The sequence below is a fragment of the Hypanus sabinus genome, chromosome 18, assembly GCF_030144855.1.
Source record: "Hypanus sabinus isolate sHypSab1 chromosome 18, sHypSab1.hap1, whole genome shotgun sequence".
NCBI classification, from domain to species: domain Eukaryota; kingdom Metazoa; phylum Chordata; class Chondrichthyes; order Myliobatiformes; family Dasyatidae; genus Hypanus; species Hypanus sabinus.
Window position 1 is genome coordinate 16,774,288 of NC_082723.1, and position 25,258 is coordinate 16,799,545.

The 25,258-nt window shown below is 44.8% G+C and overlaps 1 protein-coding gene across 1 annotated transcript in view; it reads right to left on the minus strand.

The window, feature by feature from the left end:
* Positions 1 to 25,258, minus strand: part of LOC132407358 (hemicentin-1-like) — a 460,355-nt gene that overhangs the window by 343,602 nt on the left and 91,495 nt on the right. Inside the window, exons 8-12 of the mRNA XM_059993728.1 lie at positions 23,784 to 24,044; positions 21,667 to 21,811; positions 16,658 to 16,779; positions 14,498 to 14,770; positions 6,859 to 7,003 (exon numbers count right to left, since the gene is read on the minus strand). Of these exons, the coding sequence (XP_059849711.1) occupies positions 6,859 to 7,003; positions 14,498 to 14,770; positions 16,658 to 16,779; positions 21,667 to 21,811; positions 23,784 to 24,044 (946 nt within the window). The remainder of the gene's footprint in view (positions 1 to 6,858; positions 7,004 to 14,497; positions 14,771 to 16,657; positions 16,780 to 21,666; positions 21,812 to 23,783; positions 24,045 to 25,258) is intronic.

The window sequence follows — 25,258 nt, forward strand, 5'->3', positions numbered from 1 at the left end:
GAACATGACAGTTTCAGGGATCTATATACTAAACAGTACAGGTTCAGGGATCTATATACTGAACAGTACAGGTTCAGGGATCTATATACTGAGCAGTACACGTTCAGGGATCTCTCAACTGAACAGTACAGGTTCATTTATCTCTATACTGAACAGTACAGGTTCAGGGATTTATATACTGAACACTACAGGTTCAGGGATCTATTTACTGAACACTACAGTTTCAGGGATCTATTTACTGAACACCACATGTTCAGGGATCTATATACTGAACAGTGCAGGTTCGGGGATCTATATACTGAACAGTGCAGGTTCGGGGATCTATATACTGAACACTACACGTTCAGGGATCTCTCAACTGAACAGTACAGGTTCATTTATCTCTATACTGAACAGTGCAGGTTCGGGGATCTATATACCGAACATGACAGTTTGAAGGATCTATATACTAAACAGTACAGGTTCAGGGATCTATATACTGAACACTACAGGTTCAGGGATCTATATACTGAACACTACCGGTTCAGGGATCTATGTACAGAACAGTACAAGTTCAGGGATCTGTATACTGAACAGTACATGTTCAGGGATCTATATACTGAGCAGAGAAGGTTCAGTATCTATATACTGAACAGTACAGGTTCGGGGATCTATATACTGAACAGTACAGGTTCAGTATCTATATACTGAACAGTAGAGGTTCAGGGATCTATATATTGAACAGTACATGTTCGGGATCTATATACTAAACAGTACAGGTTCAGGGATCTATATACTGAACACTACAGGTTCAGGGATCTATATACTGAACACTACAGGTTCAGGGATCTATGTACAGAACAGTACAAGTTCAGGGATCTATATACTGAACAGTACATGTTCAGGGATCTATATACTGAGCAGAGAAGGTTCATTATCTATATACTGAACAGTACAGGTTCAGGGATCTATATACTCAACAGTACAGGTTCGGGGATCTATATACTGAGCAGTGCAGGTTCAGGGATCTATATACTGAACAGTAAAGTTTCAGGGATCTACATACTGAACAGTACAGATTCAGGGATCTATATACTGAACAGTACAGGTTCGGGGATCTATATAGTGGACAGTACAGATTCAGGATCTATATACTGAACAGTACAGGTTCAGGGATCTATATACTGAGCAGTACAGGTTCAGGATCTGTATATTGAACAGTACACGTTCAGGGATCTATATACTGAACTGTACATGTTCAGGGATCTATATACTGAACAGTACAGGTTCCGTGATCTATATACTGAGCAGAGCAGGTTCAGGGATCTATATACTGAACTGTACATGTTCAGGGATCTATATACTGAACAGTACAGGTTCCGTGATCTATATACTGAGCAGTACAGGTTCGGGGATCTATATACTGAACAGTTCAGGGTTAGGGATCTATATACTGAGCAGAGCAGTTTCAGGGATCTATATCGGATAATCCTGTACTTAGAGTTACCATATTACATTTGCTGAATTCAACAAAAGCCTGTTGACATCCTGTCACTACTACCCTTTGGCATTAAGAATAAGCCCCATCATGTGCAGAACGCATAAAAGGGCTGTTGTGACTACTGTGATTCAATGAAAGTGACAGTGACTGGATGCATTTGAAACGAACATACTCATTTACCAGTTTGTAAACTGCTTCGACGGAGATGTTGAAGTGTTGGGATGGACAGTCGTTTTGGATTGACTCTAGATCATGGTCTCTGGGAGCTTTGCTGTCGCTTGCAGGCTGGGTGGTGGGAGGTTGATGCTTTTGCTGGAGCATGTGGGGGGAGGGCTGACTCGTTTGCTGCTGATTGTGTGAGGGAGGGGGAACAGGTGGTTTGGGGTTCTAACATTTTTCTGTAATTTATTCTTTGTGTTTTCCTTCTGTCTCGTGGAAGATTTCAGGTTGTATACTGTATAAATTGTCTGGTGCAGTATTAAATTGAACCATTGAACCACTGATAACAATCAAAGACTCAATACAGTGGAAGCAATAATTCAGCTTTAACTTCCCCAGGCAAAACTGTGAAGAGACCTCATCAAAATTCAGCTCAGGTCAACCAGGCAAGATCTACCTTCCTACCACTGACAAACCAATTAAGTTTTGACCAAATACTTTAAGACCGCAAAACAAAGTTAATTAATTAAGAAGCTTCCCCCCGCCTCCACATTTCACTCTTTTTCCATGTTGCTAAGTAAAATGTAAAAGATTAAAGATCTTTATTCTTTTCCTACCTTTAACAAGCCATTGAAATTCAGATCAAATAAATTAGGAGTGCAAATTGATGTCAATTAACATAAGAGATTTTTCACATTTTGCTTCTTTTCACTGGAACATAGAAATCAATCTGAGTTTTTGTATCTCTTCACTTCTGATCTGTCGCCACTGGAGTTAGGAGGAGATTCTCACCAACTGGCAGTCTTTATTGCTCTTCCTGACTAACATCTTGACATATCCACTCAGCAGCCACTTTACCAAGTCCCTCTTGTACCTAATAAACTGACAACTGAGTACATGTCCATGGTCTTCACCCACTTTAACATTCAAAGTGTTCTTCATTTACAGATACACACCACTGCTGTAACGTGTGGTTATTTGAGTTACAGTCACCTTCCCATCAGCTTGAACCAGTATGGCCATTCTCCTCTGACTTCTCTTATTAACAAAGCACCCACAGAACTGCGGCTCGTTGGATGTATTTTGCTTTCCATTTTTAATTCTAGTGACTGTTGTGCATGAAAATCCCAGGATATCAGCAGTTTCTGAGATACTTAAACAACCCCAACTGGCACCAACAATCATTCCACAATCGAAGTCGCTTAGATCACATTTCTTCCCCGTTCTGATATTTGGTCTGAACAACAATTGAGCCTCTTGACTGCATCTGCACCCTTTTATGAATTGAGTTGCTGTCACATGATTGGCTGATGAGATGTTCGCCTTAATGAGCAGGTGTACAGGTGTTCCTAATAAAGTGCAACTGAATGTACATTGTGAGGGAGTCATTTTTTTTCACAGGACAGAATCAAAGACAATTCACAACAAAGAAGGAAGCCACTTGGCACATCTTGTCTGAGCCAGTTGGAAAAGAACTAATCCCATCTTCCTGTAATAGGTCTTCAAGACCACAGAAGTGTATAGTTTAACAGTGAGGTGAGCTTCTATCTCCACTAGAGCAAACCTCTGTCACCCTCATCTCCAAGTTAAAGTCAAAATTCAAAGTCATCGTAAATGAAGACAAACTGTACAAATAAAAAAAATTTCTGAGAACATGAGTTGTAAAAGAGTCCTTGAAAGAGAGTCTGTAGGTCATAGAATCATTCAGTGCTGTGGTCAATGAAATTATCAACACTATTGCAGGAGCCTGATCAGCGAAGGATAATAACTGTTTCTGAACCTGGTGGTGTGGGACCTAAGGCTCTCGAAGGCAGCAGTGAGAAGAGAGCATGGCCTGGATGGTGAAAGCCCATGATGATGTATGCTGCTTTCTTTCGGCAGAGCACCTTGTATGTACTAAATACTGGAGAGCAGAAGGGCCTGAACTATTAGCAAATGGAAAACTCAGATGAATTTCCAGCTTGATGGAAGTAGTAAAAAGGAGCATAGCCTGGATGGTGGGGCTCATTGATGATGGATGCTCCTTTCCTGTGACAGCTCTAATATTTCTACCAATTACTTCAAATCTTTTCCTTCAACTAAGGGAAGTAATTACTTACTGCTTTCTCTCTGAGTCTTTCAGAATTATGGTCTCTGTTCCAAAGAACATAACCTTGGTTTATCGAATCTTTCCCCTTGGTCACTTTTAAATGAGAAATTGATGTTGGTGCTGGGCCAGTTCAAGATTGCAAATCTGGAGATGAATCTCAATAAAGAGCGACAATGTCAAAAATATCATTCCTCCAAAGTTCCTTGGCACAAGTAACAGTATTGCTTTAATAAACTTTAATAGAGGAATATATAGATTTCTTTATGTATTGTGTGTAAGTAATATGCACTATGTATTCCTACATTTTATGGTCTTATATCTTAAGCATTTTTTGTTCTCCTTCGTCTGGAGGAATGTTGTTTCATTTGGTGGTATACACGTGTACAACTGAATGACAATAAACTTAAACTTGAACAACAACTTGCCAATCAGGCAGACAGCCAGACTGGCTGCATAAGGGACTGGAGGCTTCATAGAATGTTAACCAAGCTATGTGAATAGAACCATGGAGAGCATTCTAACTGGTTGCATCACCGTCTCGTCTGGAGAGGCCACTGTACAGGGTCAGGAAAAGCTGCAGAAAGTTGTAAACTCCACCAGCTCCACCGTGGGCACTACCCTCCCTAGTATCAGGACACATCCAAAAGGCGATGCCTCAAAAAGGCAGCATCCATCATTAAGGACCCCCATCACCCATGATATTCCTTATTCCTTCTTCCCATTGCTACCATCAAGGAGGAGGTACAAGAGCCTGAAGATACAATCTCAGTGTCTCACGAACAGCTTCTTTCCCTCCACCATCAGATTTCTGAATGGACAATGAACCCATGAATATTTTAAGACTGTGGATTGCAAAGTCCTGCAATTGTCCAAAACACCTTATAATCCAATACACCTTGTTAATAATCCAATACACCTTATCAGTAGTCCAATAAACTTTACTAATAGTCCAATACACCTTATCAGTAGTCCAATACACCTCATTAATAGTCTAATACACTTTACTAATAGTCCAATACACCTGACTCCACAACCTATGGACTAACTTTCAAGGACTCTACAACCCTAGTTCTCACTATTATTTATTTATATTTTTACTATGACTATCTTTATTTGCATGGTTTGACCTGTGCACATTGGTTGCTTGTCGGACTTTGTGTGTAGTTCTTCATTGATTCTACGTTATTTCTTTGTCCTACTGTGAATGCCTGCAAGAAAATGAACCTCAAAGTATTATACGGTGACATTATACTTAGTTTGATAATAAATTTCCTTTGGAGTTTGAAGGACCTGGGTACTGGTGAGTTCACAAGGTCAGTGGAAGCAGAGGCCCAGTGAGCTTAAGGAGAATGTGGGGAGACACAGCTCGGGGGGGGGGTTTAAAGGGAGACCAGGATATTGGGGCTTGGTGAGTCTAAAGGCAGTACAGGAAACATCACCCAGAGAGTGGGCAGTATGGTAGCACAACAGTTAGCACAACGCTATACAGCGCACCTGATCACCGATTGAGGTTCAGTTCCTGCCCTTGTCTGGAAGGAATGTGTACGTTCTCCCCACGATTGCCTGGGTTTCCTCTGGGTGCTCTGGTTTCCTCCCACAGTCCAAAGACGTGCAGGTTACGGTTGGTAAGTCGTGAGCGTGTTATGCTCACACTAGAAGTGCGGCAACACTTGCGGGCTGCCCCTGGCGCACAGTCAGATCGTTGACACAAACAACGCATTTAACTGTGTGTTCCAATTCTTCGATGTACATGTGCCAAATAAAGCTAATCTTTAGTGTTTAAAATGCAGGACCATCAGATTTTCAAAACAACTTGGGAGCAGCTTGATGGAGTTTGACTATAATTAAGTTACTGGGCTAGCAGCCAGGGTTCTGGACCATTGATTCATTGACATGAGGTTGAGTTCCACAGCGGCAACCCAGACAGAAATAAAAACCTGGAAACATTCTCCTCTTCGATCCCTATCCTATTTCACTGAGATCACTCCTCATTCTTCTAATCCGAGGAGAGGCGAGTCCACTCTGTTCGGTCTCTCTCATAAAACCAGTTACTGGAGGCAGAGCGGAGAGCAGAGCGCTAAACGGCGACTCCTTTGCTTGCATCTTCGGAAACTGCTCCATTTCCATCTTCAATATCTTTATTTTCCCCTTCCAGGGTTCTTTTGAAGAGCCTGACCTGGAGTTACACGCTGACTTTGGTTCTTTGCAGGAATGGGACCCGCTCTCAGGGTTTCATAACTGGCCGTTGTTCAGCACGCCAAGGGCTCGGTCTGAGAGTCCGGCTCGAATTTGGAAGCCTGGGATTTCGGGGCTCTGGAGATGGGGGGATCGAAGGTCGGTGTCACGGGAGAAGACCCGTGTGTCATTGGGGGAGTCAAAATATCTACGCTGTGTGCCTGGAGACCTGAGATCTTCAAGCACAGAGCCCAGAAATAGCGATGTAACAGACTTTTAATATCATAAACCAGTGAGTTGTTTGTTATGTCTCCTCACTGGCTGGGAAAACGGAGACACCTCCTTCTCCCTCATTAGGGAGAGAGAAAATCTGTGGTATGTTGAATGTCGGTGTGAAAAGCGAAGTCTTTGGGGTAACTGCAAGTCTGTGTCTTTGCTGTTGCTTTGCTCACCTGAGTGCTCAGTGGTGGGTGCCGATGCTTTTTTTGCTGGTGGGGGGAAAGGGGATTGTTGATTTGCTGCTGTTTACACGCAGGAGGGAGGGGAGCTGGCGGGGACTTTGGGGTTCTTTGGTTCTTTGGTTCTTTTGGATTCTTCGGGGCACTCCTCTGTTCTCATGGATGTTTGTGAAGAAAAAGCATCTCAGGATGTATATTGTATACATTTCTCTGATATTAAATTAAACCTTTGAAACCCCACATCACAGGAATTAATATGGTGAATATTTGTGGCACTCCCTGCCTGATATTTCTTTCCTGGTTGAGTCGATTCCAACAGAGATGAGCAGGGCCAGCAGCAATGCCTGTCCGGCCCAGCTGACTGATGGAGTGTGCTATCCTCTGAGCTGCCGGGCCAGATCAGCCAATCTTTTTAATGTGACCACTCGGCATGAGACGCATCGAACCTCCTCCTCTGTTCCAATACCTGAAATGGGACAAAGCCCCTGCTCCCTCACCTGTCACTGCTGATCAAAAACGCACCCTCACGGATCCAGGCCACTCCGGGATCGGGATAGCCAGCTGTCGCCGCGCAGTCAATGTGGACCTCTGCTCCCCTTGAAAAGCTCTGTGCGCTGGGGTTCACAGAAACACTCGGGGCCTCTGCAGACAAAGACACAAAACAAGACACCTGAAACAACACACGCAAAATGTTGGAAGAACTGGGCAGGTCAGGCAGCATCTGCGGAAATGAATGAACAGTTGACGTTTTGAGCCGAGACTTACTTCAGAACTCCTGGAAAACCTGAAGGTTGATTAACTCCATTTACAACATAATAATCAGTTCCCTCACAAATACAGAACTACTAGAAAGTTCCATCATTTTCTGTTTTTATTTCAGATTTCTTTCAATTCCTTGACATTACCATAGCAGAGAATCTGTCTTGGAACCAGCACAGAAGTGCCATCACAAAGAAAGCACGACGGTGCCTCTACTTTCTGAGAAGTTTGCATTCATTCAGCATGCCATTTGAAACTTTGACAAACTTTTATAAATGCATAGTAGAGAATATCCCAACTGGTTACATCATGAAACACTGATGCCCAGGAATGGAGAAGCCTACAGAAAGTGAAGGATACAGCTGAGTCCATCGCAGACAAAGCCCTCCTCTTCGCTGAGCACATTTACAATGAGCATTGCCGTAAGAAAGCAGCATCCATCATCAAGGACCCCAGTCAGACCCCTCCTGGAGGACCGTGCTCAGTTCTGGTCACCTCACTACAGGAAGGATGTGGAAACCATAGAAAAGTTGCAGAGGAGATTTACAAGGATGTTGCCTGGATTGGGGAGCATGCCTTATGAGAATAGGTTGAGTGAAATCAGCCTTTTCTCCTTGGAGTGACAGAAGATGAGAGGTGACATGATAGAAGTGTATAAGATGATGAGAGGCATTGATCCTGTGGATAGTCAGAGGCTTTTTCCCAGGCTGAAGTGGTTGTCACAAGAGGGCACAGGTTTAAGGTGCTGGGGAGTAGATACAGAGGAGATGTCAGGGGTAAGTTTTTTATGCAACGAGGTGGTGAGTGCTTGGAATGGGCTCCCGTTAACAGTGGTGGAGGCGGATACAATAAGGTCTTTTAAGAGACTTTTGCATAGGTACATGGAGCTTAGAAAAATAGAGGGCGACGGGTAAACCTAATAATTTCTAAGGTAGGGACATGTTGGGCACAACTTTGTGGGCCGAAGGGCCTGTATCGTGCTGTAGGCTTCCTATGTTTATATGCTTCACACCACACTCTCTTCTCATGACTACTATCAGGCAGGAGTAAAGGAGCCTTAGGTCCCACACTACCAGGTTGTAAATTATTAACTTACAACCATCAGGCTCCTGAACCACTGTGGATAACTTCACTCACCTCAACGCTGATCTAACTCCCCAACCTATAGACTCACTTTCAATGACTGTACTGCTCATGTTCTCAGTGTGGTGAACTACATCTACTTGTCTGGACACGCCCCCCCCCCCCCCCCGCTGACAGCTCGTGGCTCCTCCCACAGACCCCTGTATAAAGGCGATTGAGGCCTGAGCCCGGCCTCTCAGTCTCCAGGATGTAGTATGGTGGTCACTCACTGCTTGTTCCTTCTTCCAGTCAATAAAAGCTGATATCTCGCCTTTATGTCTCAGAGAGTTATTGATGGTGCATCAATTTTATTGACTGGAAATTTTAAAACATGGAAACCGTTTTACATCCGGAAAGATTGGATTTGGACCCCCAAGACCCTGAAGCAGCTCGTGCCTTTGAACTCTGGCTTGCATGCTTCCAATCATACTTGGAGGAGGTTCGTGCAACTGAACCCGCTGTTATGCACAGAATTTTCCTCTCGAGGGTCACCCCAAAAGTTTATTCATTTATCAGGGACCTGTCAACCTACGAAGGGGCACTGGACGCCCTCAGAAGACAGTACCTGCGGCCAGTGAACACCGTCTACGCAAGACATCGCTTAGCTACACGGCGACAGCGGCCTGGAGAGTCAAGCGCCGAGTTTCTCCGAGCACTACAGACACTCGTCCGAACTTGTGACTGCAAAACGCTCACGGTGGAACTAGCATGCGGAGCTGCTAGTACGAGACGCCTTTGTTACAGGACTGAGGTCAGTGTACATGCGTCAGCAGTTGCTGGAAAATGCCAATCTTACCTTACGCTCGGCGATTGAGACGGCCAACACACTAGAGGCTGCTCTGCACAACGCTGACGCTGTCCAGTCGCGCAATTCCCTGCCGGTTCCGTGGACGCCTCTGACCCCGCCGCCGCCGGTTCCCGCGAGCAAATTCACCAACACCGCTGCCAGTCGCAATTCCACGAACTCCCTGAACCCAACCATGGCTGCGGCCAGGCGAAAAGCACCCCAGAAAACGCTGCCCAGCCCGAGAAGCGACCTGCTCCAGCTGCGGGAAGAAGGGCCATTTCGCCAAGGTCTGTAAGTCTAAACTACAAGCGGGGTCGGGCAGCGCTGTGTGTGGGACATGGGGGCCGCCATCTTACATGCCCGGATGTCGGTGGCCATCTTTGTCAGCGTCAACATGCCCCGCCCCTGACCCACCGGTGTTTACCGGGCACCAAGACAACTCAACTCTGGCCACTGTAACCCTCGACCAAAGCGCCCCACACCAGCTTGCAAGGTCAATGATGGACATCCTGGTGGAGGGGCACAGGACTAGCTGCCTGTTTGACACAGGCAGCACTGAGAGTTTTATTGACCCGGACACAGTGCAACACTGCGGACTCGTGACATGGCCGGTAAGTCAGAGGATCACTTTCGTTTCTGGGTCACATTCCACAGATATCCGGGTGGGTTGTGTAGCGACATTGGTGGTGCAAGGCACAGAATATCGGAACTTTGCGCTATTGGTCATGCCTCAACTGTGTGCACCTGTGCTACTGGGGCTGGACTTCCAGAGCCATCTTGAAAGTGTGCCTATGGCATATGACGGGCCCCTCCCACCACTCACTGTCAGGAATCCTCAGTTTGGTGGGACTTCGCCATATACCCAGCTACTGACCACACACACACACACACACACACACACACACACACACACACACACACACACACACACACACACACACACACACACACACACACCGAACCACACGTCCCGCCCAGCACCATGCCGACAGCTGCGCTACCGACACCACTTGCAGTCTCTCCACCCTCAAGATCCCTCCCCCATCGCTGTTCGCCAACCTGACCCCCGACTGTAAGCCTGTGGCAACTAAAAGCAGGAGGTACAGCGCGGGGGACAGGGCCTTCATTCAGTCAGAGGTGCAGTGGCTGCTCGGGGAGGGGATCATTGAGCCAAGCACAAGCCCTTGGCGGTCCCAGGTGGTTGTTGTTCGGACTGGGCAGAAAAATAGGATGGTCGTGGACTATAGCCAGACCATCAATAGGTTCATGCAGCTTGACGCGTACCCCCTACCCCGCATCGCAGATATGGTCAACCAGATAGCTCAGTACAAGGTGTACTCGACAATAGATCTGAAATCCGCTTATCACCAGCTCCCCATCCGCCCAGAGGACCGCCCCTACACTGCCTTCGAGGCGGGCGGCAGGTTCTATCACTTCCTGCGCGTCCCATTTGGTGTCACAAATGGTGTCTCGGTCTTCCAGAGGGAAATGGACCGGATAGTGGACCAGTACCAACTGAAGGCCACATTTCCCTATCTGGATAACATCACCATCTGTGGTCGTGACTGGCCGGATCACAACGCCAACCTCGAACGATTTTTCCAAGTGGCCGAAGCTCTGAACTTTACTTATAATAGGGACAAGTGTGTGTTCGGAACCACCCGACTCGCTATCTTTGGGTATGTTGTGGAAAACGGGGTCATTGGCCCTGATCCCAACCGTATGCGCCCCCTGTTAGAACTCCCTCTTCCCACCACTCTCAAAGCCCTCAGACGATGCCTGGGTTTTTTTTCCTATTACACCCAATGGGTCTCCCATTACGCAGACAAGGCCCGCCCCTGGTCAAGTCTACCACTTTTCCCCTCTCTGCTGAGGCCTGCGTGGCCTTCAGCTGCATTAAAGGGGACATTGCCAAAGCAACAATGCATGCGGTGGACGAGACCATTCCAAGTAGAGAGTGACGCCTCCGACTTCGCGCTGGCTGCTACCCTCAATCAGGAAGGCAGGCCAGTAGCATTCTTTTCTCGTACCCTTCAAGGCTCTGAAATTCGGCACTCTGCAGTGGAGAAAGAAGCCCAGGCCATAGTGGAAGCTATTAGGCACTGGAGGCACTATCTCACCGGCAAAAGGTTCACCTTGCTGACCGACCAGCATTCAGTTGCATTCATGTTCAGCAACCAACAGCGGGGCAAAATCAAAAATGATAAAATTTTGCGGTAGAGAATAGAAATCTCCACCTACAACTTTGACATCATGTACCGGCCTGGCAGACTCAATGAGCCCCCTGATGCCCTATCCCAGGGAGTGTGTGCTAGCACACAGCTTGACCAGCTATACGCCCTCCATGCACATCTTTGCCATCCGGGGGTCACCCAATTTTACCATTTCATGAAAGCCCGGAACCTGCCGTACTCCCTTGAGGACATCAAGACGACGACCAGGGACTGCCAAGTCTGCGCTGAGTGCAAACCGCACTTTTACCGTCCTGAAACGACGCAACTTGTCAAGGCCACACGCCCTTTTGAGCAACTGAGTATTGACTTTAAGGGCCCCCTTCCCTCCACCGACCGCAATGTCTATTTTCTCAATATTATCTATGAATACTCACGGTTCCCCTTTGCCATTCCCTGCCCCGACACCACTACCACGTCTGTCATAAAAGCCCTGCGCCAGCTCTTCACTCTGTTTGGATATCCCTGCTATATCCACAGTGATAGAGGGTCCTCCTTTATGAGTGATGAATTGCGCCGGTACCTGCTAGCTAGGGGCATTGCTACTAGTCGGACCACGAGTTATAATCCCCGGGGAAATGGACAGGTGGAGAGGGAGAATGCCACAGTGTGGAAGGCCACACTTTTAGCCCTTAAGTCAAAAGGGTTGCCGGTCTCTCGATGGCAGGAGGTCCTCCCTGAGGCACTCCACTCTATCCGCTCCCTGTTATGTACGTCCACCAATGCCACCCCTCACAAGCGTCTATTCTCTTTTCCCAGGAAGTCCATCACTGGGACCACCCTACCAGTTTGGCTGACGTCCCCAGGGCCAGTGCTGCTCCGGAAACATGTGAGGAGTAATAAATACTCCCCGCTGGTCGAGAGGGTTCACCTTCTACATGCGAACCCCCAGTATGCCAACGTGGTCTTACCTGATGGGCGGGAGGACACAGTCTCCGTCCGCGATCTGGCGCCCGCAGGAGCAGCAGACCACTACCCCGAACACTCCCCGGTAACTATGAACCCTGTACCCGAGGTGACACCGCGCACACCAAGCCCTACACAGACTCCTCACGACACTCATATACTGGGCGTTTCGTAAGCGTATATACCAGGCGCCTCGCACATGCGTGAGGGATCACTGACACCTAGTGGGCTGACACCTCCAGTTAGGCCGGAACCAGCACAACCTCCGTCTCCTGTGCAATCACCACCACCGGCATCTGTGCAATCACAGCCAGTGCTACGTAGATCGCAGCGACAGATTCGACCACCTGATAGACTTAACCTGTAAGAAACTTCGCCACATGGGGACTCTTTTTAAAACAAAGGTGGGGTGAATGTGGTGAACTACATATACCTGCCTGGACACACCCCCTGCTGACTGCTCCTGTGGCTCCTCCCACAGACCCCGGTATAAAGGCGATTGAGGTCTGAGCCCGGCCTCTCAGTCTCCAGGATGTAGTATGGTGGTCACACACTGCTTGTTCCTTCTTCCTGTCAATAAAAGCCGATATCTCGCCTTGACATCTCAGAGTGAGTCATTGATGGTGCATCACTTATTTATTTATTTACTTTTTTCATTATTCACACAATTTGTCTTCTTTTGCACATTGGTTGTTTGTCAGTCTTTACTATTTATATTTTTTCATAAACTCTATTATATTTTTATGTTCCATAAATGCCACCAAGAAAATGTAACATATTGTGACATGTACTTTGATAATACATTTACTTTGACTTTGTCTTCCAGCATCTGCTGTTTGGCTTTGGATTCACAACTTTCATCAGTAAAGGTTTCACTGTTATCAGAGGTTGTGGAACTACAGATCGCCATGGAGACAGGGCCAGGTAGCCCGGAGTTCCATAACAATACTCATGTCAATGTTCTTCAATGGATCAGAAGCCTGCCCAGAGCCAGGAAGCCTAAGTCCTTCCATCCTGATCCGGGACACAATGGTCCATCACTGTCTAAAGCAGAAGGATAGATGCAACAAGTTCTCAAACAATTTTAACACTGAGGATGATCTGATCATTTCTCACAAGCTGCATTTGTGGTTCATCCTTTCTGACTCTTAAGTATCTAGCATTTCGATTTCATTTCAGACTTCCAGCACTTGTAATGTTCTATTTTATTGAACTTCACAGTGGCTTGTATTAGGTTATGTGTTAAACGAGGGAAAGCTTGCTCTAGTTACATCTTAGGTAATGCACCACCAGGTTCAGGAACAGTTCTTGCCCTTCAACCATCACACCTGAACTAGTGTGGATAACTTCACTCAGCTCAACACTGAACGCAACCTATGGACTCACTTTCAGGACTCTACAACTCATGTTTTCAGTAATATTTAGTTACTTATTGATTTTTTAGATTTTCAGTTTGTCTTCTTTTGCATATTGGTTGATTGGCAGTCTTCTTTAGTGTTCAGGTTTTCATTGGTTCTTTGCTCTACCTGAAAACACTGGCAAAGAGATGAATCTCAGGGTTGTATACGGTGATATTATAAATATATAAATAATTTGGTAATAATTTTACTTTCAACTTATTCCTCCTTGCGTTACTGGTACTCCTTTGTGCCTGTCCGCTAGTGCTCGACTACACAATACGTCAGTAAATGATATCAAAACCCCTGGTCAAGAGGCAAAAGTATTAACCACTGGAAAATAACTTGATTAGTTTAGAAGGAAGTGGCCATTAAGTCCAGAACAGCTTATACTCCATCATCACAAAACCTCTGTCAATATATCCTTCAACCACATCCTGAAATGGAAGTGGCTTCCCTTGAAAACCACTCACAAATTTTCAATTGTAACAGTTCAACTAATTTTTTTTCTCTCTGCCAGCTTCCACCTTCCTTGTCTGAGGCTCTAACTGCCCGCATTTGGACACAACACTGCTCTTCTGAATTTTTCTGCTCATCCCTTAACCATTAATTCTTCTGCAATCTTTAACCATGTCAAAATCTCCAAGGAAAACAGGACCGACTTTGAGGTGGTTAAGTTCTCAACGTCCTGAACCAGCTGGTTTACTTTTCATTTTCCCTCACAGCCCCTGCTTCCATTGACCCCTTTGAGCTCACCACAGCCCGGACTTCCTCTTTAAACTCACCGAACTCCATGCCCTGTATTCTCTTTAAGCTTATCTGAACCTAGTTTACCATGTTTAAGTACACTACGTTCACTGGAAATGTTATTACCAATGAAGCCATCAGGTTTTGCCCAGTGGATACACAGAAGGCAGTGTAGAGCCATTCTTACCGGGAACAAACAGCCACACCGAAGCTCGACTCCAGCCGTACATATTGACTGCCACACATTCATAGGGGCCCGTGTCCGCAGGCTGAACGTTCCGAATTTCCAGAGATGAATTCCTCAGAGGAATAATTCGCTTATTGTCAGTTTGCAGCTCGATCCCATCACGCATCCAGGTAATGTTATATCGGACGCTTCCCAGGATTGTGCATGTCAGGACCACCTGATCCCCCGGGAATGCGGTGACGTTTTGAGGAATCTCCACACTGGGAGGTGGCTCTGGAGAAATAATTAGCGGCAATAAAGGAAGATATGAAGTGATATGAAATAAAGATAATTCTTAAGAACATCACTGTCCTCTACAGAATAGTGTAGAATCTCCACACTGGGAGATGGCTCTGGAGTTTCTGTGCAACTCTGCAGAAACTTCCAGCTCAAAAAAGAACTTTTGGAATAATTTTGGATCCAAAACTACTTCCCACAATTAAATTAATTTAAATATATGTAAGATTAAGGTTATCCATAAAAAGGATAGATTTAACAAACAATGGAGAAGGTCCAAAAAAGGCTTTGTAATCTAAATACACCGATTAAAATGTGCAGAAAGTAATCAGAAAGGAAAATGAAATGTCAGCCTTAGAATGAGAATGCTAAAAGGATAGCGGTATGCAGTGATACAAAGCGCTGGGCTGATTACACTAGGAGTGCTAGGATTAGGACAAAGTAAATTCTCCAGAATTATATCTGGACTTCAAGGGTCATATTAAAAGGGGAGATTGCATTAAAAGGAGAGGTTGCAATCCCTGGAACGTGGGAGTCATTTGATTGGAATATCCCAGATGTAAGAAAGAAGTGATGGGGTCAATAGAGAGAAACTCGCACTAACTGGCTCAAAATATTAAGCCTAATGTACGTTCTGCCCATTCAGTGATCTGAACCAGAATTTTCAAGAGCAACACGAGTGGATCTGCAGATGCTGTAAATAAATAAAAACACAAAATGCTGGCAGAACTCAGCAGAGCAGACAGCATCACTACCTCCTCCCATAGATTTTGTTTTCAGAATTTTCAAGAGTTGGGTTAGGAAATATTTCTACATACAACAAAGGGGTTGTAGATGGAAACTCTCTTCTTAACATTAGATCACCAGATAATCTGAAATTGAGTTATTCTAGTTAACTATAGGATGAAGCAAATGCAAGAAGAGAGAGCTAGGACACAGATGAGTTAAGAGGGAATAAGCTAAGTGCTATCCTTCTAAGTTCAAAAGCAAATGGAAGGAGTTGAAAAGATCCCTTAACTGAACAGTAATGGTTACCCCCTGTGCACTAATTTGTTACTATTTTTCTGACTCATAGCTGGTTATCTCACAGCCAAAGTCTACAAAGCTCTCATCGAGCGGCCTCACGATTGAGCAAAGGCATGTCAGGAAAATGTGCTTCGGCATGTCAGTGCCTGAGGGAGTGAAACGAGAGGGCAGGGGGAGGATGATGGATTTATGACAGGCCAAGTCGTGTATTTGATGTGTACTTTGAAGGGGCCCGGAGCAGAAACAGGTGACCCAAATGAGGGAGGCAGGCAGGCCAAATGCAACAAGGAGGCAATCATTACTTATTGACTGGCTTGGAGTTACGATCAGTGAAGTACAGGTATTACAATGCAGGGGGTAACTATTAACCCTATTTCGTTATTTAAGAGTGGTAAAAGAAAACAGGAAAGTGGTCATAGGGCACAACAGCACAGAAACAGGCCCTTCAGCCCATCTAGTCCATGCCAAACTTAACGCTGACAGCTTGTTCCACACTCTCACCACCCTCTGAGTGAAGAGCTCCCCCTCAGGTTCCCCATAAACATTTCATCTTTCACCCTTAACCCATGACCTCTAGTTCTAGTCTCACCCAACCTCAGTGGAAAAAGCTTGCTTGCATTTACCCTATCTATCCCCCTCATAATTTTGTAAATCTTAAATACAAACTGAAAAGAAAGTACATTTCTAGGAAGGAGAGGGACAAAATGGTATTCAACCAAACAAAAACAACATTCTCAAATTCCCTGCCACATGCATCTTCAGTTCTGGATAATCTGCAGGAAATGCTGAAGTAACAATTCATCCGCCACATCAACACCCACCACCAGCATTAGTATCAAAGCCTCAATGATCACTCACCAGTAACAAACAAGTAGGTCCTAGCGAGGCCCGTGCCTGAGTTACTGATAGCCACACAGTCATAAAACCCTTCATCAGATCCAGAAACACTGGGAATTTCCCATGTAGTGTTCACAGTGTCACTGAAAGGATAAAAGTATCATTAATGTTTGTGAGAAACCCACGTTCAAAGTAAATCTACAGTGTAACATTGCACACCGAAGAGCGGGGGTGTGAGTTTTTAAGACAAGCAGAAATACCTTTCTTTGACGCTGCAGGTTGTTAAGGCAGATCTACTCCCTCATTTGTTGCAAATCAGAATGTGTTTTTGCTTCAATTTTCAAAAAAGATTAGCTTTATTTGTCACAGGTACATCAAAACAGTGAAATGTGGCGTTTACATCGAAACAAGTTAGTAAGGATTGTTTTGGGAGCAGCCTGCACCAACGTAGCATGCCCACAGCTTGCTAACTCTAACCATACATCTTTGGAATGTGGAATTAAGCCAAATGTTCATGGGAAGAACATACAAGCTCCTTACAGACAGCAGAGGGAATCAAACCCAGGTACTGCAAAACGATTATGCAATACTGAGCTGCCTCTATCCATGGGCAGAAAACAAATATTGGCAACTACAATGAAAGAAAATTCAAAGATATACTGTGAGTGCATTAGTACATAAAGAACAAGAGGGTAGTTAACAAGAGAGAGGGTTTCCAGATAGAGATATGATGCTAATGTTGAGGTTAAGGCTGACAACTATGAAAAGTTGTAAGGGTAAGAGAGAAAATGGTTATGGAATTATCACCTCTGAAAATGGATCTACTGCCAGGCCCAGATGGAATATATACCAGGCTGTTAAAGGGAACATGCAAACTACATCTTTTTGACCCTTCGTTAGTGCGAGAATATTGTCAGGGGATTGGAAGACTGCTATCCGTTATTTAAATAGGGAGGAAAAGATAAACAGGATAATTAATTTAACTTTGGTAGAGGGAGACTTAATAAAATCGGTTCATGTTGACAGTATAAGTCATGTTGACTTGCCCACAGTTCGTGGGCAAGGAATAATCAGTAACGGTCAGCATGAAATTGCCAACGTTTTTCAGAGGAGGTAATGAAAGGTCAAAGAGGGATGTGCAGTGTGGCTTGACATGGTGTTTTTTTTTTGTTGACTTTCACCAGGTTTTTGATGTGCCAGCTGGCCAAATAAGTAAAAGCTCCTGGAATGCCAGGAAGTGTGGAAAATCGGATCCAAAGGCGGATGAGTGATAGGACAGAGTGGAATGGCTGCCGGGCAATATTGAACCTGGAAGGCTGCTAGCAGCAAGACTGGACAGAGCTCAGTACTCAGCCCTTTCTTTGCTTTCTGGAATATGTTTGGTTCAGCGGCGGGGGTACGATACAGGACCCTGCAGGTGGTACAAAAGTGCTGGCCACATGTGGCCCTGAGCCGGAAAAATCTAAGCTGCAGGTCTGATCAATCCACAGAAGTACAACCAAAGGAATGGACAATGAGAGTATATTGACTGGCTGCATCCCAGTCTGGTATAGAAATACCAATGCTCTTGAAGAGACAATTCTATACAGATAGTGGATATGACCCAGTCCATCACAGGAAAAGCACTCCCCACCACTGAGCACATCTACATGAAACACTGTAGCAAGAAAGCAGTATCCATCATCACCAACTCCCATACTCTCTTCGTACTGCTGCCATCAGGAAGAAGTACAAGAACCTCAGGATTTACACTACCAGGTTCTGGAATAGTTATTACACCTCAACCATCAGGCTCTTGAACCAAAGTGGATAACTTCACTCAACTTCACTTGCCCAATCATTGAAAAGTTCCTACAACCAACAGATTCTCTTTCAAGGACTCTTCATCTCATGTTCTCAATATTCATTGCTTATTTACTTACTTATTATTATTATTTCTTCTTTTCGTATTTGCACAATTTGTTGTCTTCTGACTCGGGCTGAATACCCCAGAGGAGCAGTCTTTCATTGATTCTGTTGTGGTTATGATTCTATATGTTTATTAAGTATGCCCACAGGAAAATGAATCTTGGGATGTATATGACAATATATATGTACTTTGATAATAAAATTCACTTTGAACTTTGAATAAATGGCAGAAGTCAAAGTCAAGTTAATTATTATATGCACAAGTCGTCGAGCAGTTGCAATGAGAAACTTGCTTGCAACAACATCATATAAGCAGCACTCACAAGAAAAAGAAAAAGTAAACATCAATTATACACACTCAGAGGAAAAAAAATAAAGCTCACTTTATTGCAAAGAGATTGAAGTGGTCACAGCGTGGCTAAACTGTAGTGATTAGTGTTTGCCCACTGGCTCAAGAAGTGAATGGTCAAAGGGAAGAGGCTTATTGGGATATTGAGTGGTGTGGAGAATCAGAGAGCACACATTCACAGATTCCTTCATTTAGCAGTCAATAATGGTTTGCAAAAAGGCAAGTGGAATATGAAATGTTATTAGCAAAGGCTTAGAACATAAGAATAGGGAGGTTATGCTAGAACTGTACTCAACACCAGTTAGACCACAGCTTATGCGCTGCATATTGTTCTTGTTACCACACCGCATGAATGATGTAACTGCACGGGAAAGGATGCAGCACAGATCGACAAGAACGTTGCTCAACTGCTAAATTGCAACCACAAGTGAAGGATAGATAATCGAAGAGGCCAAATGGAGACTTCAGTGAGGCAGATAAGCTCAAGGGGCTGAAGAGAGTAAACAGAGAGGAATCTTCTCCTTTAGAGGTCAACAAAAATTTTCACTCAGGGTAGTGGAAAGGATGGTAAAAGCAGAAATCTTCACCATTTTTAAAATATAGTTAGATATTTACTCAAGATTCAAGCTAGTTTGTCATTCTTCAGTACACCAGTGTAAATGTGAATGAAATTATTGTTATCTCAGACTGCATGCAGCATAAAAAATGACAATAAATGTAAATATAAAAATTAACAAATAAAACACAATGTACACATAATTGTTAAGTGTGGCCGTATATACATAGGATTATCTTATATATTTAGATTGATTGTATGTACATAAAGTGCTGCTAACTGAACATGAGATGACTGATAGAAAATGACAAAATGAAAGGGAAATGATAAATCTTATATACGGCCTTATAAAGTGACATCTTTATCACTTTATACTCAAGGAGCCATCATCTGCATTGCTATGATGCTGGTGTTGGAAAGTGGGATTTGTCTTGAGTGGCAGAAACACATGGTCGCCTTTGAATTTTTACAGTTCAGACACTTCATCAGGTCATGTCTGTCTGTCTGTCTTCCATCTACTTACTTACTTATTGACATACAGCATGGAGTAGGCCCTTCTGGGCCTTCGACACCCCCCCCCCCCACGGCAATCCGCAGATTTAATCCTATTTAATGATGGGACAATTTGCAATGACCAATTAACTTACCAACTGGTACGTACTTTGGAATGTAGAAGGAAACCAGAGCACCTGGAGGAAATGCACTTAGTCATGGGGCCCCTAACAGGCAGCAGCAGGAATTGAACCTTGGTTGCCTGTACTGTAAAGTGTTGTGCTAACCACTATGCTACTGTTCTGCTACAATAATCCAGACTGACGCTCCATGACAGTACAGAGGGAATGCTGGATCATTAGACCAGCGGGGCCTCTGACGAGTGACTAAACCAATGTCATTTCTGCTCACCATCGAAAGATCCCCTGGCACTACTCCCAAAGAAGAACAGAGCAATTAATCCCAGTAGACTGGCTCACATTCACTGCTCCAAATACATTTACTGAAACCATTACCACATGGCTCTTTCTGGGGGACTGGTGTGTTACAAGAGGATGTCACATTTTATATCCAGTTCAACAATAATCACACTTCATTAGTCACAGATGAGCGTTAGGACATTCTGAAAGGAATCTATGGAAATGCAACACGCACAAAATGCTGGAGGAACTCAATGTCAGGCAACACGGCGAGGAATAAGCAGTCAACACTTCAGGCCGAGACCCTTCATAAGGACCGGAAAGGAAAGGGGAAGAAGCAAGGATGAGAAGGTGGGGTGGGGGAGGTGGCAGGAGAAGAAGTAAAAGCTGGCCGGTGATAGGCAAATCCAAGTGAGGGAAAATGTGGGTGGCTGGGGAGCGGGAATAAAGGAAGAAGTTGGAAGGTGAAGAGGTAAAGGGCTGAAGAAGAAGAAGGTGGAATCTGATAGGAGAAGACAGTGGACCATGGAAGAAAGGGAACCAGAGGGACATGAGGAGAAGGGAAGGGGTAACAAGAATAAGAAGTGTGAAATGAGGGAAGGTGGGAAGGGGGTAGAAACTACCAGAAGTTAGAGATATGAATGTTCATGCCATCATGTTGGAGGCTAACCAGAATGTGAGGTGTTGCTTCTCCAACCTGAGTTCAGCCTCATCGTGGCTGTAGGAGAGGCCATGGACAGACATGTTAGAATGGGAATGGGAAGATAAATTGAAATGGATAGCTATCAAGACAATCTGCAATACTTTTTATTTCCTTTTTCCACTTCAATTGTCTGTTAACCTCCCAATCTACCTTGTCAGGGCCCTGCACCTTATGTCTGCCCGCACACTAACATGATTAATCTGCATTCTGCTTCACTTTGTCTTTGTGCTACATTGATGCACTGATGTGATGAAACGATCTGTATGAATGGCTTGTAAAACAAAGATTTTCACCGTACCTCAGTACACATAACAACAGTAAACTGATTTCCAAATTTACCAGTAACTTAGTTCAATATTGGCCCTCCCTGCCCACGTTTCAGTGTGTCCCGCTCTGTTACGTGTGCACAAAGCAAAACCAACAAGAGATTAGTCTGATTAAGTGTTTCGACTGAGACATGTGAGTAAATGTACCTGCTGGGCGGCTTACAGTGTGGGAGAGATAACCGAGCCTGCTGAGATGAAAGCATGTGTACTCAAAAACCCATGTGCAGGAAGTCCAGTCCATTCACTGCACGATCACGTTCCCTCCCCACCCACTCACTCGAACAGTCGGTCAGGCTGAGCTTTGGTCCCTCTTCGGATGAGCCGCATGGTGAAAGGAATTGGACTCTCCACAGAGCAAGGAATCGATGCCGATTGCTGGTAGAAAGAGCGCACTTGGCCAGGCATGCTCACTTTTGGAGGCTCTAAATCAAAGCACACAAAAATAAGTTATGTATATCGCCATTGGACGATCAGAACATATCACAGCCAAACTAAAGAGCCCATCTGTAGGTCAGTGGCATCTTCTTATCCAAGAAATCACTTGGGCAAGAATGATGCCGCTATGGAAAGATACCCCTAAACTATAATGGTGTATTTCACAGCAAATAATTTAATTCAATTCCACGTTATTGAATTAAATTTGGTGGCGAAACGTGTGCCAGCGCTTGCCCCCAGCACACTCTTGGGTGTGTTGGCTTTCAACACAAACACGTTTCACTGTATGTTTCAAGGTACATGCGACAAATAAATTTAAATCTTGAATCTTAAATTATTTGTCATGATGCACTGAATACAGAAGACAGAAAAGGAATCTTATTAAAGTGTTTTGGGATACAGAGAGGGCTTAGCAGGGCAGGTGCTGAGTGACTTCTTCTCCTGGTCTCATGTTGAGAAAGGGCCCACTTAGGGCCTAAGGTGAGGAGGAGTTTCTTTACAGACAGCTGAAGATACTGGAATTCTCAGAGAGATTTGGATACTGAAACTAACAGATCTTTTGAATAAATAGAGAATCTAGGGTTAGAAGGATGAGGTTGGATAGTGAACTTCAGGTCCAGAATCAGCCATGGTCTTAATGTATGTCAGAGAAAGCTCAGTGGTCCACCTTCCTAAGAGACATAGGTACCTAGTACAGCTTAACTAGTGTCTCCTTAACTTTCTGCCATTCGTTGTGAAGATCCTCCTCCTTGGAACATGTCACTGAGGTCTATTTTGAATCTGCTTTAGGTCTGCGTGCCTTTCAAAAAGTTGGCATTGAATCTCTGCTTGATTGATCAGGATTCCATCCAATTCTTCTTTGGTTTGACTTTGAGTTTCACAACCAAGAGGTGATGGCCAGATATGATGTCTGCTTCTCTCCTCACCTTGACAATTTGAAGGGATCTCCTGGATCTCTTGGATATTTGGTTCTCTAGAATGTGATCAGGTGACACCCTAGTGTTCTTGCAAATTCTTTGGTGGGGGAAGATGCTGCCTCTGCTGATCACGTTATTCAATGTTGACTTGTAAGCAAAAAGCACTCCATTCTCTCACATCATGAGTTCCCATCACACCTTCCTAGTCAGTGTTATCCAATCCGATTTTTGCATTGAAGTCTTCCCATGAGAACGTTGTCATCTTTCTCAGGATACACTTCTAAGATGTTCTGGAGTCTGTTGTAGAAGCTGTCACTGGTTCTTCATAGCTGTTGTTAATTGGAACACAACACTGCATGATGTTTGTCTTGATCTTATTCTTCTTTGTTCTAAAAGGGTGCTGAGATGATGTGGGAACCATGGGGTTCCCATCCTATTAACGCCTTCTGTGCTACTTTTGGTAGCAGGAATGCCGCTCCTTGTGTGTGCGGTGTATCATCTTCCTCATGCCCTCAATAAAGCAGTAGATCCCCTGTCGTCAGCCGCCTCTGCCCAGGCCATGCCCATCTTGTCCCACTGATGTTGAGCAGGCTCAGATTGTTGTTTTTCATTTTGTTAACCACTTGTGCTGTGGGAACACTTTCATACATGGTCTTTACATTCCATGTTCCAATGGTGGCGGTCTGGATGATAGAAGGACTATCGGCCCTGTGTCTTCCACGGACTTGTGGCTTGCACCACATGACTTCGTACGTCTTCTAGGCAAAGATCCTTCCCGTCCCATGGATGAGGTCTTTGAGCTTCTGTAGCTCTGGGTTTTTGTGGGATGGTGTTGTTGGCCCCATGATCAAACCTCTTCATTTCACAGCCAGGCATGGGACCATCCACTGCTACTTGATGTATACTGGCCACTGAATTTCCTACATAAAAGTCCTTTGGGATGTCACAAAGACGTGGAAAACAATACAATGTAAATTTTCACTTTCTGTCTCTGCCACACACAACCACCCACCCTCCTTAAAGCACAGAAGTGTCCTCTCACCGGGTAGCAGGCTGGAATAGGACACGCTGGACAGGCGTTGGAAACGGTAGCCTTCCTTGTCATACCCCATCACCTTCAGGAAGAAGCTCTCACTGGGTGGCACGATTTCCGGAACTTTCCACAGGTTGGTGGTGAGGCTGGAGTGGGCCCTGACAGGCAAACTCTTCAGCAACTGGCCCGAGGCACTGAGGAACTCCAGCTGATCTAACTCTCCCGGAGGCTGCAGACCAGAGCAGTCCAGTAGAATGTGGGTGGCTACACCTGGAAAGTGAGAGGACAAACAGACTGGTAAGAAACGGGCCAGGAAATACTTTACACAGCTTCATCAATGACAGATCATGTAACTGTATTACTGTGATAACACTAGAATGCTTACAGTCTCAAAAGGACTGTAAGACACAGGAGCACAATTAGGCCATTTGGCCCATCAAATCTGCTCCACCATTTCATCATGGCAGATCCACTTTTCCAACTCAGCCTCAATCTCCTGGCTTCTCCCATCATCTCCTGACTAATCAAGAATCTATTAACAGTCTACCTTAACTACACCCAATGATTTGGCCTCCACAGCTGCCTGTGGCAATTCCACAGATTCACCACATGAAGACTAAAGAAATTCCTTCTCACCTCCTTTCTAAAAGGAAGCTCCTCTATTCTGAGGCTGTGTCCTCTGGCCCTAGACTCTCCCACCATAGGAAGCATCCTCTCCACATCCGCTCTATTGAGGCCTTCAGCATTCGATAGATTGCAATGAAGTTACCTCTCTTTCTTCTGAATACCAGTGGGTACATGCCCAGAGCCATCAAATGCTCTTTTTATGACAAGCCTTTCAATCCCAGAGTCATTTTCATGAACCTCCTTTGAACCCTCTCCAATGCCAGCTCCTCCTTTCTTACACAAGGGGCCCAAAACTGCTCACAATACTTCACAAATGGTGTTAGAAACTGTAACTCCCCCACCACTCCTTCAGGCTGGCTGTTCCAGATTCCAACCAGCTTCCAGGTGAAAAAACACCCTCCCTCAGCTCCCCTGTAAATCTCCCACTATTTATCCTAAACCTAATACCTCTGGTTTTAGACACATCTGCTATTGGGAAAGGTATTCACCCAATAGGTGCCCCTTGCAATTCTGTAAACTTCACACAGGTTCCCCTCCAGCCTTCCCTATTCCAAGAAAAACAAGCCCAAGGTACTAATCTTTCCTAACCCTTCTGACCCGTCTACGTAGTAAAGGAACAGCAACAAATCACAAACATATGAGAAGCTGAAAGAATTTTATCCTTTCAGTGATTTTCGTCACCCCAACATCTTAACATGATTCCTGTCAATTTTTTTGTAACAATTCCCCAGCCTGTTTAATGCAACATGAAATCGGACCCAAAAATGTAAGTGAATTAACTCCTTCAAAATGACCCTTCTCTTTTGTTTATATAGAGTGTGCTGTGCAGTTTAAGTTTCCAATATTAAAGGAAGAAT